The following is a 14,698-nucleotide window of genomic DNA, read 5'->3' on the forward strand; positions in this document are numbered from 1 at the left end:
CCGAGGACTAAAAATTAAGAAAGTGGTAAAACTAGCAGTTCTTTCATTTTATTGTAGAACACATTCAAAGTCTGCTTAAATGTAGCTCAATCACAGGCAGGCTTCAATAGCAAAGCTGAGCACTGAGTCATGGACATCTCGATCACTGTTAAGTGGCTAGAAAATAAACAGGCCGTCTCAAGACTGTTAGCAGACAAACGGAATTTTGGCAGTGAAGCATGTCTTACTAACTGGTAGATCTTTGTGCAATGTAAGTAATAAAACATGGTGGGGCACGCTGTTCTAGAAAAACAATCAACAGCAACAGCAGTGTGCTGTTATGTGGACTGATGGGAAGCAGAGTTACTGTGCTGATTCCCAATAACAGCATGTCATATAGTGTTTTTCACTTTTCAGTGAATTAAATAATGGACCATTATCAATAATAATGTCTATACTTATAATTATAGCACTCCTAAAATTAAGAGCTAATAACTGTATTTAATAGAGCAAGAATTTATAAAGTAAGAGCTTTATATCTGACTGTTAGAAAGCAGTGATCCTGGAGACTTCTTCCTAAATGTCACATTTTCATTCGACAAGCACACTGTTTTTAATCTACTCATATGGACGGACATACGTAAGTATGCAAGCTGTAATAATGATAAAAATTAGATATGTTAGAATAAGGTTATTAAGGTAAACATTGCAGTCGGAAATACAGTCAGAGCTGCTGTTACAGAAAACGAATCAACCCTTCATGACCAATCTTGTGTTGTAGCCTTCAGGAGTGATGTGGTATAAGAGTGTATTGTGCAGACTGAAGCATAATGGTGTGTGTGTGTGTTTTTATAAGAAGTGTATACTTGTGTGGGTGAAGCACATGTTTTCCCATAAACCTCCAAGCATGACTGTGTGAGTGCCTGAGTAAGTGTGTGTATGCAAGTGTGACGGATTTTCAGTGTTTGTATGTATACATTTGGCCATTTGTGTTCACCTACGTGTGTCCATGCGTGTCTGTTTGAGTGTGTGTGTGTGGGCAGTGTGGAACTCCCCCAAAGGAATGTTAAAGGATGTTCTGGGAGAAAGACTTGGTACTTGAGAGCTGTCGCAAACATCCTCTTCACAATGCAGCCATTGTGGCGTGGCCTGCTAGGCCAGTGTAAGTTCTCTGTCAAGTGCACCAAAAGGCATCAGCTCTTCTAAGTGTTAAATGAGTACCCACAGTTAGTTCAGGAAACCAGTCACAGTATCTTCACTCCTTTATATTGCCATCTACTGACAACCAAAAATCTGTCCTTTCTGTCCAAATACATTATTGCAATTCACCTCACAAAAATATGAACATAATTACAAACTGAAATTATTAGTATTGCAGAGAATCAGCCTGTTTGTAATGTTATAAATATATCAGAAAAGAGGAATCCTATAAATACAGATAAAGATTGTTAGATAATAAGGCTTACAGTAAGTACAATTCAAAGTGATGTTTCTGTGCACTTCAATGTAACAGGTTTAAAAAAGAGATACAGGTGTACTTTTGTGTTCACTAACCATAATAAGAATGAACTAAAATCCCTGGGTTTAACCTCAGTATAAACTGGCATACCAGTGGTACGAACTGGGGGGAAAGCAGTGCCTCGTGTCACCGAAAATGTTGAAGTCCTGTACTTTCCCCTTGCTTAAATGGAATTTATGTTGGTTAGTACCAATCACCAAAATCAAATTTGCAACATGTCACTGGGTGAAATCTAATTTCAAGATGACTGGATTTCAGGAGTCTGTGAAAAACAGCCCCATCACCTGCTGAGGGCTGGGAAGAACAGACTTCCGTCTTATCAACCCATCATGTTCAGTTTCTTGAAGAACAGAAATAGAAATGCATCAAGTGAGACGTGACAGGAGAGAAAGACTGATAGGAGGTAAGGGCAAGATGGAGGCAATGATGGAGAATTAGTTAGAGAGGAACATAAAAAGGAAAAGAAATAAGTCTTGTCCCATGACAGCAAAGCAGTGGAATCTTCTCTAGAAGAAAAGACATGTGCACGTGCATGAGAACTTAAGTGCGGAACCATCTGCCTCTGTTTTTCAAAGTGACTGTCACTGAACCTGCTGCCTCAAACAAAGTGTGTTACTGCTATAAAGAGGTGCTTTTGGGTATGATATTCACCACCCCAGATAGCAACACACAGACACACACACAGACACACACACACAAGTGCTACAAAGTCATCTGCTAATCCTAAAACCTACCAAGCAACAACTCATTCCTACTGGAGATGATAATGATGATAAGTGGAGGAATATCAGTATTTACTCATCTTAATCCTCTGTGGTAATTCAGTATATGATTAGATTTCTTTTCTGGATGGTTTTCAACTACAGCCGTGGTGTCTGGCTAAGACACAGACACAGGCTGATAAAAATGATAGTCATATCTCATCAGAGGCTCCAGCAGTATGTCCCCAGTGCCTGAGTGGCTTGTTTAGCGCTTCCTTCCACAATCCATTTTCTGAGCAATGCTCTGGGCTTTCTACTAAAGCAAAGGGTTAACTATGTGTTCATCTGCCTTGCTAGAGGGCCAAAAGTTGAGTGTAATGTGATCAGTAATGAATTTTGTGTTACATTAGGCTGTATAAATGGATGGACAAGCGCAGACTACAAGTGTCCGGGAGTCGGCCTTAATCTAATGATGCAAAAATAGAGACAGAACCAATTACAAGGAGGGCCAACTCGGTGCTGCTGCAGGGACTGCAAATGAATAGGTACAAATCAAATTAGTGCCTAATAGACGCGCTACGAGAGAGGGCCAGTCGATGCTAAATGCATTAGGGCCTTCTGACCTTGCTGCTCCAAGCAGCGGCGTGCAGGATTCAACCTCCATCTTCCTTCAGAAATCAAAGGGACTCTTGTTTGGTGAGGGGGAGGACCGCAGAACTGCAGCTTCTTAAATGAGTTAAACATTTGGATTGCATAGAATGGCAATTCCTCCTTCTTTTTGCTTCCTTTTACACTACAAACAACCTAATTCATTATTATAAAATGTGCAATTTCCTAGTTGAGAAAATTGAAAATCAAGAAATCATTTAATATGCCAGAGCTGTGCTTTTAGAGGAAATTCAACATTTTTCTAAACTTGAAGGAACAGTAAAGGAGTCATACTACAGTATTTCTAACAGAGATGACAACAGATAAGAAGTTTTCAGGATTCATAGTTTTGTTAAAAGCTACAACATTCTGATACATTTACCTTTAATATGGGTCTAAAATACATAAATATGGATATTTAAAGGGCAAAAATCAAAAATTTACAAATTATGTTGTGGTTATGAAGATGTCAGTATGCATGTAAAGAGATAAACAGTCATGACTTTGTAATTCACCTGTTCCAGAGCCCACAATATCTCTGCTGGGTGACTCAGACATGGCTTCAGCAAGCCTCTCCCTCAAGCCCTCGTCTGTGGCATCCACAGAAGACATGTGACGCAAGCCAAAACTCTCGGGCCAGCTGCCACACACCTCCAGCAGGGTCACACTGTGGTCAAATGTGCCTGAGAGAGAAAGAGAGAGAGAGAGTGTGTGAAAGAGAGAGAGCACAATCAGACACACAGAACATATGAGCATCAGCTACGTGCTGTAAACATATTAGTAAATTGTGTTTATTTTGTATAGTCGATATCCAAAATCTGTAACAGGTGTTACGATAGAAATAAAATGAACAGTAAAGAGGAAATAACTGACCCCTTTTAGGACTATAGAGCACACACAATGCTGAAAATATATATAATATTGATAAAAATCTTCTCTCTACTACATCATATCCTATTGAGCCAAATGTCTTCACAAGTAAAAAATGCATTATGTTATTGTAGAGTGAAACAGAGGGTCTTTGAGAAGAGGGAACATGACAGTCAACTGAGAGAATCTGTTCAGTCTTACTAAACAGATAAAAATTAGAGTTAACAGTAGGCATTAAATCTTAAAAATATATTTCTGAGTGGATTCACAACTGGATTTTTGTGAAAAGACCAAAAGATTACGCTGTGTTCATGGTAGCAGGAGGTAAGAAATTGTCTTGCATTAGCTGTGCATTTTATATACCTAATTAATTTTTGTTAATAATTAGGTATACTCCCACTTACAAAAATGTTTTATGGACCTTTAAAAAAATCTCAACTATGCTACACATTCAAAAAGTTTATATACAGTGTTGCCTAAATAGCACCACAAAAAAACAAGCAATAGTTTATTTAGATTTTCCCTCTAGCCCCTTTAGTCTAGCATAATGCAAAGGATGAGTGAAGAGAAAGAATCCAGCACTCACTAGTCTTTTATAATGGTGTATTTAAGAAGTGTGAGACAGTGGCGTTTCTGGGGTGTCTCTGCGCACACACACTTATGCGCTTTGTGAAGTACAGCTGGGTTATCAGAAACGCTTGAAAGGAGGCCTTTTGATCTTTGGGCCAGTGGCTATCTGCAGTGGCCTGTTTTACCCTGTACAGCCTCAGCCACACTCCAGGCCTCTGACAGGCCGTAATGACGGGCGAGAGAGAAGCGCGGCCGACCAGCAGCCCGTTACTGATATGGTCTTGAAGCCCTACTGCTATCTGCTGTAAAACACCACCCGGCCAGACACACACAGCAGATAACCACTTCATAAAAAGCTGATTGTCCCATGTCTGACTCCTCAAAAGAGTGTACACTCCTACAGAACCAGCTTCAAAGCCACAGTGCAGGACCACCACCACACAAATAGATCTGTGTGGAATAAGAATGTTACATCACACACACAAAGTTAGAATTTAATTTTCTTTTCCACAGGGTAGGACTTAGGACTAAAGTAAAACATAGTGAGGATTGGAGTATCCATGTAGAGTGCAAAGTACATATGTGTATAACTGAACATTTGCGAGGCTTAGTTGGGATTTAATCTGAGTGTGTGTGTTTATAAAAAACAGGCCAGCAGTTGTGCATGCATGAATCAAAGCTAAGCTAGAGAGACAGAGGCAGGCACAATTACATAGAATTCCCTTTACTCCTGCTGATCTAGCCTTAAAAGTTCAATCATTTGTTAAAAAAGTTGTAACAAAGTCATTGCATGCAAGTAATACACAGAAGCAAAAATGTGCAAGAATCAGAGTGAGTGACAAAGGAAATGATAGACTTGTGTCTCTCTCACTCTTGCATGCTATAGTGAGGCAGTCGAGCGGAAGAATGACATCGGCAGAAGGGAAGAGCAGGTCAGGAGTTCAGGCCGTCCACCGGGGGAGATTTCTTCATCAGAGTGGCTGACAACCTGCTGCAGCCTACATTCCTCATTCTTCACACCCCTCAGCTTCAGACCTTGCCCAATTAAATAATATATGCCTGCCAGAGGATGAGCAGTACACCAAGAAGTCAGTGTCCAAAGCAGCAGCACATGGCCTATCCCTTTGCCCAGATGTGCCCATTGAATTTTCAGTGTTTGATTTTATCTCTTTTGGAAATCTCATCTGAACTACTGAGCAATGTGGAGATGATGTTCACACGAATAGCAAAAAAATACAAGTAAAAAAAAATCTGCAGTGTTTTTCATTACGCTAGAATCCATGTGGATTTGTCCTACCCCAGCTGCTGGAGAATGCAGGTCTGTTTATCTCACACTGCTGTGATTTGAGGATTTAATGTAGCGTGCATTCAACTTTACAACCAAGCCTCGTGTCAGAAGGGCCAGCTTTCCACACGCACATCAGAGTTAACAGGACACACATTACCTGGTCTCTGGGCTACCAGAGGGTGACACAACAACCCAAACACCTAAATGAGCAGCTGCATCACATGAGGTGGGATTAATTCAATTAAGTTTTATAACAGGGTCATAAATGAGTTCAGGTAAATGAGAATTAATGACTGGAAAAGCACATTTCAGGTTTGTTGATGATGGTCACCTACATCTTTTTGGCTGGGTGAAAGTCCAGTGCATAAATCAACAAAAACCGACGGGGGGGTGGGGTGTGTGTGTGTGTGTGTGTGTGTGTGTGTGTGTGTGTGTGTGTAAACACTGCCCCAGTATAAAAGAGCGATTTCACTCTATGCACATTAATGTCAGAAATGAGAACTCCCAGCTTTCACAATTGAAATCAGCAAAAAAAAAAAGGGAAAAAAAATCACGTAGTTATTTCAGCCTGTATTACAATCAGTGGATTAAATGTGCTTGAGATCAGAGTACATAGGCAGTACTTAACAACTTTCAGTGGATCTGCTGGAGAGTGTGTCCTCTTTAAAGTGTCCCCGCTAGCTAACTCGCCCGATAAGCAAACACTGGGCACTTTAGCTGGCTTTATTTCTGTAACCTTTGACTTTCCTGTCTGTGGCCTCCCTTTATAATCTTTCACATAGAGGTTATTCTAAAGTGCTACTCCTCTCTCACTCACACACACCATCAAGCACTCCTGAGACTCTAGACTGGCAGCATCGCAGGCACGGGTATCACCACAGAGGCCATATAGACCAGAAAGCTGCCAGTAGAGTTTAGCAGTGTTGTGTGAGTGTTAATGTATATGTAAGCTTCATGGATTAACAGCATGATACACAGCTTTAAGGAATTTTTTTCTCAGAGGCTCCACCCTTTTGTTACTCTACATATCAGCTTTTAAATCATTTAAATCCTCACTACTCTCTTTTCTCTCACCCTGTATAGCACAGAGAGTGTTAGTAATCCCATCAATAACCACACTGTGCTTTTACTCATGTGCACCCACACACAATGCTTTCCCAGTCCTGCACACTCTTCTTGCAATTACACTTAAACCTTTAATAGCACAGAGTGCAGAGTAGGTCTGAAGCTGTGTGTGTGGCACCTATACACCCTGATCCCATTCGGTTTGGTGTGAGAACTTGCATCTCTTAAAATGGGTAGATCAAAGCTAAGCTAAGATAACTCCTGCTTCATGCCACTTCAGGTGATAAAGACTTGTCATTTCACAGTTTAAAAAAAAAAAAAAAAAAAAAGGTGTGCAAATAAGAATAGGAGCCAGTCTTGTCATGTCACCCTGTTCTGTTTCAGCTCCTAAACTTTGCATGGATTAAGCAAGGCATGGAATTTTTGATTTAGAGACTACATGTCTGCATTCCTCAGGCTAGCTGTGAAAGATCTAAAACATATCCAGGCCTCTGGGAAAGAGACAACACAGAAGCATGACTCACTGTGAAAGATGGGGAATCAGTCAAACCACAACTGATCCAGCACAACATGGGTGTGAGCTATGAGATACAATATTATATAATCAGTATTAGTGACTTACCTAGCAGTCATAAACAATAGGACTTTAAGAGTCCTACATACTAAAAACTAAACAGAGCTGCAAACACATACAGCCCAAACCTGGCTTTCTCTGCACAGTTTTGTGATGTACAATAATACTTACAACATACAACACATGAGCGGTAGATGTCTTTCCACTTGGAATTCATAATTAAGTGAGAAAGTCTAAGACTGGCTCCAGCGTTCATACAATCATAGCTATAAGCACATAAAAAAGAAGAAACTGATCATAGATGAGCACTTTAAAATACACACTGAAGTTCACTGAGTGTATTTTTGAGTAAAAATTGGGTTCAGTACTATGAATGATTAAAGCAGTGTGGGTAAACCATGATTACTAGAGGTATGATTGCTGCGGGTCTCAAAACATGTGCTTCTGAATTAATTCCCAATGAGAGCTCAGCATAGAGAAGAAGACCTTCTTTCAGCATCAGTCCCTTGATAAAAGAAGGGGAAAAAACTGTAGAACAGCTCTGCAATGGGGAGAAAATTCTTGGAAATTTAGCGGATCAAATTATGACACAGCTCTGCTGAATGCTTGCTTCTTATTGCCCAGCTGCACGGTTTATATTAATGTGCTTGTTCTAATAATTTATCGTTTATCTTTAGCAACAACTTGCACACAGTATGGTAGATTCTCCAGATAAACAGCTAAAAACGTGTAATCATTGATATGTTTTTTTTAGAATTTAGTTGTATAAATCAGCTGTAAGATATAAGCTGTAAGTTTTCTGACACAGGTTTAGTGTTTAGTCTGGACAGTTGTGCAGCTTCTCAGAAAAATGATAGGCTGCGTTTACTTGTTTTGCTCATTTCAAAAGCATATTATTTAAACGGCCTAAGTGCCTGTTTGGTGGGCATGTATGACATGTAGCTTTGAAAATAATTTTTAAAAAATTGCAATGGTATAAGACTAAAAACAACACAAACAAAATGATTTTCCTATAACAGCATGACCGCTTATGTTTTATTCCATACTTATACAGCTAATCAACTGAATCAAACTGAAACCAGCCTCAACTGAGAGAGCGCTATTCTTTAAGTAAGGCTTTAGTTGGCTGTTGAGCCTTGGGGGTTGGTTTGGGGTGGGGTCTGACAGCATTAATAATAAAGACAGTCTTGGCCTCAGAAATGATTAAAGGGGAAAGTTATGCTCAACACAGAGCAGACGCTGTCGAGTGTTGTTACTGACAAACTGGCCCAGTGCTTTGACAGCGCTGGTGAGGAGCGGATACTCTTAAGATCTGCAATGAAAGAAAGTTCATAACACACACACACACACACACACACAAATAGCACACTAAAATGCCAATCAGTCCAATCTTTCACCAGCATAGATACAAAGTGTGAACATGCTGTGTGTGTGTGTGTGTGTGTGTGTGTGTGTGTGTGTGTGTGTGTGTGTGTGTGTGTGTATATATATATATATATATATATATATATATATATATATATATATATATATAGTACACGTTTGCATGTCTGCTTTGATCTAGGCTTCCTCCGTTCATCATAGCTCCTATATTAAGCTTATTAGAAAAGCTAATTATGGATCAGTATGTGCATGCCCACTTAAACAAATCCTTCTGTATGTGAAAACAATAACACTAGGTACAGCTAATAATGGAGATAAGTGAAGAGGAGTTTGTTGCAAGCCTAAGCAGCAAGGCTCTTAATTGACATTAAAGAGGATTACATTACATAGTAACTTAATGAGTCAGGCCTTGTTTATTCTGAGACGTTAATGTGATTCGCAGCTACTTGAGTGCTTCTACTTCCCTGACAGGCTGGAACACAATCATCACTGCTCAGTCCTGCAGGACAAAATATCAAAAGAAAAAATAACAAACACAAAGTTTCTCTCTACTCCATAGAGCAGCTAAACCTTGAGATATACTACACCACTGAGTCTGATCGCCAAACCTCAATCTTATAGTTCTAACCTTATAAACATATAACCACAGTGTTGTGTGTTTCAAATGTGCCATTTAACCATAACAAAACATTATATTGGATTGATACAATATTATACTTTATATTTTATTAAATGGCAAGGTAACAGTGCACACATATCCATCTTAAACCACATCATCACACGAGTGTCAGAATGAGAGGCTCAGATCTACGAGAGATGCATGAAATTTGGGGCTAAGGGTCAGGATTATCATTAATCAAACTGCGGCTTGTTCCAGCACAGTCCATCTATCAGACCAGTGGAAGCTGGGCTGCATTGCTGTCTGGGTCTGAGAGCACACAGGTAAATGATATCCAGAGTTCACACGCCTGCACTCACACACAGTGTAATGTTAATACAAAAACATCAGGCTTGGCACAATGTCACCTTGGTGTAATATGGTGTATTGGTAATTCGAAAGAACTACATAGTGATACTGTGACATAACTGAGATTTCAACCTGTTAACTGTAATTTGTATTTCAGATAAGAATATTAAGGTTAGCCAAGTCTTATTCACATCTGTTGCTATTTGAGGGGGGTTTCTGACTCTAGTTATGTATTCTGCAAATAAAATGAACATTATTAACTTCCTCCCCCAAATATTTATTTTTAGAGTTGGGAACACAATTGTTTCTGTACATGGAAACGTTATAACTTACATAAATCCTCAGTAGCTCAGTTCCACAATCAGCCATGTTTCTATCTTAATCCACAATTCATCTGTCCATAAGACTGTTTCAAAACCTTCTGAGTCCTCTTCATACTCCTGTTTGTTATCATGCAAATAAACTTCTGTTTTTTTGTGAATAGTGTATTATGATTTACTTGGTTGACATTTAGCCCTGATTATTCTGTATTTTGATGCCATGGTCATCCTAGGATGAAGTGATCACAAAAAAACAGTTTTAATACATTACACTTTGGATCCACCTTTCCTTCATAGTTGCTTGTGTAGGCAGACCTTTGTTTACATCTTTCACCTCAAAACCAGATGCAAATAGCAAAGTTCAAGGGGTTAAAAAAAACCCACTCACTTGTGGCTTATTCTCTCGTGTATACTATGAAGTGAGCATCAAAACTTGAGCAAACAAAAACAACTGTCTGTAATTTGCTCAGCTAAAAGCTGACAGTAGACATGGCCCATGATGTCTAAAACACTTTACTTCTTACTGACTATAATGCTTTTTTCTTCAGAAGATGAACACAAAACAAAAGATCATAAATTTGGTATTATTAAATGTAGTAGCATTCTGCTGTTTTTCCCCCAGCATCTCTTGGGAACAGACACACTCTCAGAGAGACCAAAGCTCTTAGACAAACAGGCTCCTCCAAACCACACAGAGATGTCAGCTTCAGCTTGACCCCTCAGCTAAGGAAGAGAACTGGCTGCTAATGGGACCTAAAATTTCAAGTCACACTCATCAAGGAATAACTTCTGTCCCACTTCCTCCGCTGTCCCTAACTCGCTCCCTGTATTTATTTACTCTCTGTTTACTCCAAAGAATGTCTTCATAGTTCACACTACTATCCGGGAAATGACCCAGCAAAAACATAAACTAGCACTGCATTATGTTTACTGTTGCTCCAACACATGGCAAATAAATAGTAGTGCATTATTTAGATCTTCTCATGCAAGCAGAAATAGGAAGGAAGTACCCAGGATGCTGCAGGGACTCCAGGCACATGATTTCATTTGAGGCCATGGAGGATGGTGAGAAGAGGTCGGGGCGGAGGGGGTTCAGACACAAATGGCGACTGCGTGTCCTACGTCTGGCTAGTTAACCAGGTTAGTGCAGTGCAGGCAACAATTTGTTTCATGTCGTCCAGCGGAAGAGTGAAAAAATGAAGCTTGTTTAGAGTACGGAGGTCTCAGCTGGCGGTGAGACAGAAGGTGAGGGCAGCCCCTCCTGCTGACACGTTAGTCTGCTGGGCTCCGGCCTGTCAGCCAGCATTATTTATCAGGCCAATGATGTGTGGCATGGTGCTCGCACCACAGGAGAAAGTGATCTGACTGATTGGAGTTGGTGTTACACCTGACTGGAGCGTGTCTCTGACCACAGGGATTTCAGATCTGACCCTTATCATATCCACATGTTGCCATGTCTGAGTCTGTAAATACAGTATAGTGCACAAATTCTTGGGAAAAAAATTATTATTGTGTCAGTAGACAAGTGAAAAATAGATTCCAAGCATACTAAAAGAAGTTTAACAAGGTTTTCTATATATATAAGATATTTATCTTTTGGATTTTACCCACAGAGACAGAGGAACTGTACTGTAACAAATTCTCCAAGCCTAAACACCTACCAGCTAATTTATATATGAATAAAAATGCTTGATAAAAGGCTAAATATATATAATATATTGAAAGTATACTGACTGGGGGAAAAAAACCCTACAAATTTCATAAGATTTCATGTGTGACATTTGATGTGTGTGTGTATTGTCTGATAGTAAAAAGTGGATATGTGTATGTTGGTGAAGGAGCTTTTTCCTTTGCTTCCTCCTGGGACACGTCTGGGATGCAGAGCCTCTTATCAGTGTTTTTCTATGAAACCTACCGTAACTCTGGCCTTGCTGTTCCTAACAGAGCCTGCTGCTTTTAAAAAGAGCCAGCGCCACTTAAGTGGAAAAACAAGATGTAGGCCTAATTAAAGGGCTAATTTTGAAAAGAAAAAAAAAAAAAACACTTCTGCATACTATCGCATACAATCACTTCTTGCACTGTGCTGAAGAGTTCAATTACAGGTTTAGTGGGAGGGAAGAGTGCTGGAGCTGGAGCTGAACGCTAGGCTGTGTGATGTCTGATGTGGCAGCAAGTGGTGATGTCTCCGCCATGTAATAACATTTTTACTGATGAGCAGGCAGTGTTAGCCAGAGCACAAGCCAGTCTGCTAACCTGCTTGGCAGGAAGGCTGTGTCCATGGAGCAAAGGTCATGACTGCCTGAGCAGTGAGAGGACAGCAGAGGATTTAATTTAGGCCTTTCAAAATCTGTCAAAATCCCAACTGATAAAGATGCCTTTAATCTGGATGTGCTAAAGCCTCTTAAGCAGGAGTAATCTTACTACACAACGAACGGTTTGAGTCAAGTTCAGGGTTTCAGGCTTGTGAAAAGTGTCAGGTGCAAGTTCTCACAGGCACTGAGAAGATTTCAGATATGAGTAATAAAGTCAAATTCAGGCTTCTTCTGTGTGTTTGTGTGTCAATGTCAATGTGTGTTAATGAATGAGTCAGTGACACTGGAGCTGCATGCGGCCAAAATGAGAACCCCTCAGCCACCATGTGAGGTACCACAATTCCTCACTCCAGTTACCTGCAGTAAAAGTGTCAAAGGGGTATTTTTATATGGCCACACAAGTGCTCTCAGATACGTGTGCACACATGCACACATTTTAAAAAATGCAACAAGAATATATGTCTGCTGTGGGTAATAATCTTTTAACAGTCCTCTTATATAAAAATAATTGTAATATGGACAGCAAAAGTAAATTTAGGCAGGATTTGTGTACCATAGAGTGGTCAGTGTTGAGCAGGGAGAGCAGGGTTTTCAGACTGAATAACAGTGCACATAGCATAGCCCATTATGTCATTAAGAAAAAAACATGGCTCAATTTGGAATGTTAAACTAATATTCAGGCAACAATAGAGATGTTGGACAAGGTCCCTTTAGTTGAACAAAGGGTCAAAGACTACAGACAGAATCAATGCTAAACAACTTAAAACCAAACCTGAATGGAGTCACTTTTAAATCCACCTTGTTTACACAGAGACAGTTCAACTGCAAAGCTACTGGATGTTTAGCAGCCATAAGCAATCGGAACGAAATAGGAAGGCAAAAGTGCTTCACAGTGAGTTCCACACTGAACAGTAATGTGTGCAGTGACATCTGGGACTGTAATCAGGCGTCTTCTTTCAAATGCTGCCAAACCAAACAAGGCAATAACAAATCCACTTTACAGATCATCGATCTGCCCTGGCTCTGGCCAAGCTAAACATGAGAGGACAGGAGTCTGGCTTTTAAACCTGGCCCCCGAGGTCACTCTTTTCTCTGTGACTCTCAACGTCCACATAACCTCTTTGGCTTACTGTAATACCATCCCACCTACTGCACCGTACACACATACACAGGGACCTAAACATATAACATAATAAATGAACACATGGAAGCATACAGCCACTTAAATAATGATGATGTAATATTTCACCAAAAAATAAAAAATATACGGGTCTTAAATGTCCCCTTTTGTATTAAATGAAGCCAAACACTCACACAAACCCATATTTTAGATCTTATCTACTGGCATTAGTAGGTAAAATAAAATTGGATAATATGTGAGCAAAGTAAATTAATAAAATTACAAAAATGGTAACGCCCTGCATCCCAGCCTGCATTAATTTACTGCCAGTTACAGCAAAATTTTGCCTTTCATTTAGCTTCAGATACAAGCAGAGATAAACTAAAACAAATAAACAAATATTGTTTTTGGAAGTATCGGATAATTTCAAAGGTATAAAGAATATTCTAGGTTAATACTGTAGGTGAAACCATTTCCAGATGGTGCAATGGAGGGAGGACGCGTCATTGATTTTCTTTGGGCGACAGTTTGTTGCGGTAATGAGGCTCTTGCACACTAGCGGGCCACGCAACATGTTTGTGCATGTGCACTCACGAGATGGAGCGGAAGACAAAAGAGGATTAGCTAATTTAATTTGAGAACAGACAGACCAGCAGTGCTGTGATGCTTTTGACTCAGCACCAGGCGGCTCAATGGCTTTTCACTGAGAGCAGTGTACATAGGGTAAAAATGTTTCTTACTAAAAATATCTGAAGTCCAAAAGGCTCAGTAGTCCCAGGCTGCACACAGCTATCATTGAATGTATAGATGAAGTATATGTGATTAGAGAACACACACACAAAATCAATACAGTATAGGACGTGGATGCCAACACTCTAGCTGTATGATAATAGATCTCATCTCCGAACACTTTTTTTGCTACCTTCGACAAAAGAAACACAAAAAAGCATTTGGTTAGAACTGTGGTTTGAGGTTCAGGATAGTATCACTCTCTCTACGGTGAGTTTAAGACAGCACTGAAATGTATTTGATGGAAGTGGTGTTGTTGATGTATCCTGCTGTGTGAGCTCAGCAGGTCTGACCTGGGGCCAGAGTGAAGAGAAGTCTTATATCAGCACGGTGATGGCACAGCACAAAGGCACTAACTACAGTCAACTGGACTGCCAGAAGATCCTGTCTGCATGATGCTGGAATGATTCATTCAGTAATGCTTTAAAATGTACTTTCATCCAACTCACTCAGACACAAATGGGAGAATGAGTGTCAGAATCAGATCTGATCCACCACAAGGCAGTGCAAGCAAGAGCATGGCTTCTCCTGATAAAACATAAGCTCTATTTCCTCTTTACAGGCTGTAATAATAATAATAATAATAATAATAA

At 39.9% G+C, this 14,698-nt stretch overlaps 1 protein-coding gene across 2 annotated transcripts in view; it reads right to left on the minus strand.

The window, feature by feature from the left end:
- The window catches only part of bcas3 (BCAS3 microtubule associated cell migration factor), a 184,850-nt gene that overhangs the window by 10,015 nt on the left and 160,137 nt on the right, over positions 1 to 14,698 (minus strand). For both annotated transcript variants that reach the window (XM_060887632.1, XM_060887631.1), the window contains one exon: positions 3,363 to 3,530. In XM_060887632.1, the coding sequence (XP_060743615.1) occupies positions 3,363 to 3,530 (168 nt within the window). The remainder of the gene's footprint in view (positions 1 to 3,362; positions 3,531 to 14,698) is intronic.

The sequence above is a fragment of the Tachysurus vachellii genome, chromosome 15 (assembly GCF_030014155.1).
Source record: "Tachysurus vachellii isolate PV-2020 chromosome 15, HZAU_Pvac_v1, whole genome shotgun sequence".
Taxonomy (NCBI): Eukaryota; Metazoa; Chordata; class Actinopteri; order Siluriformes; family Bagridae; genus Tachysurus; species Tachysurus vachellii.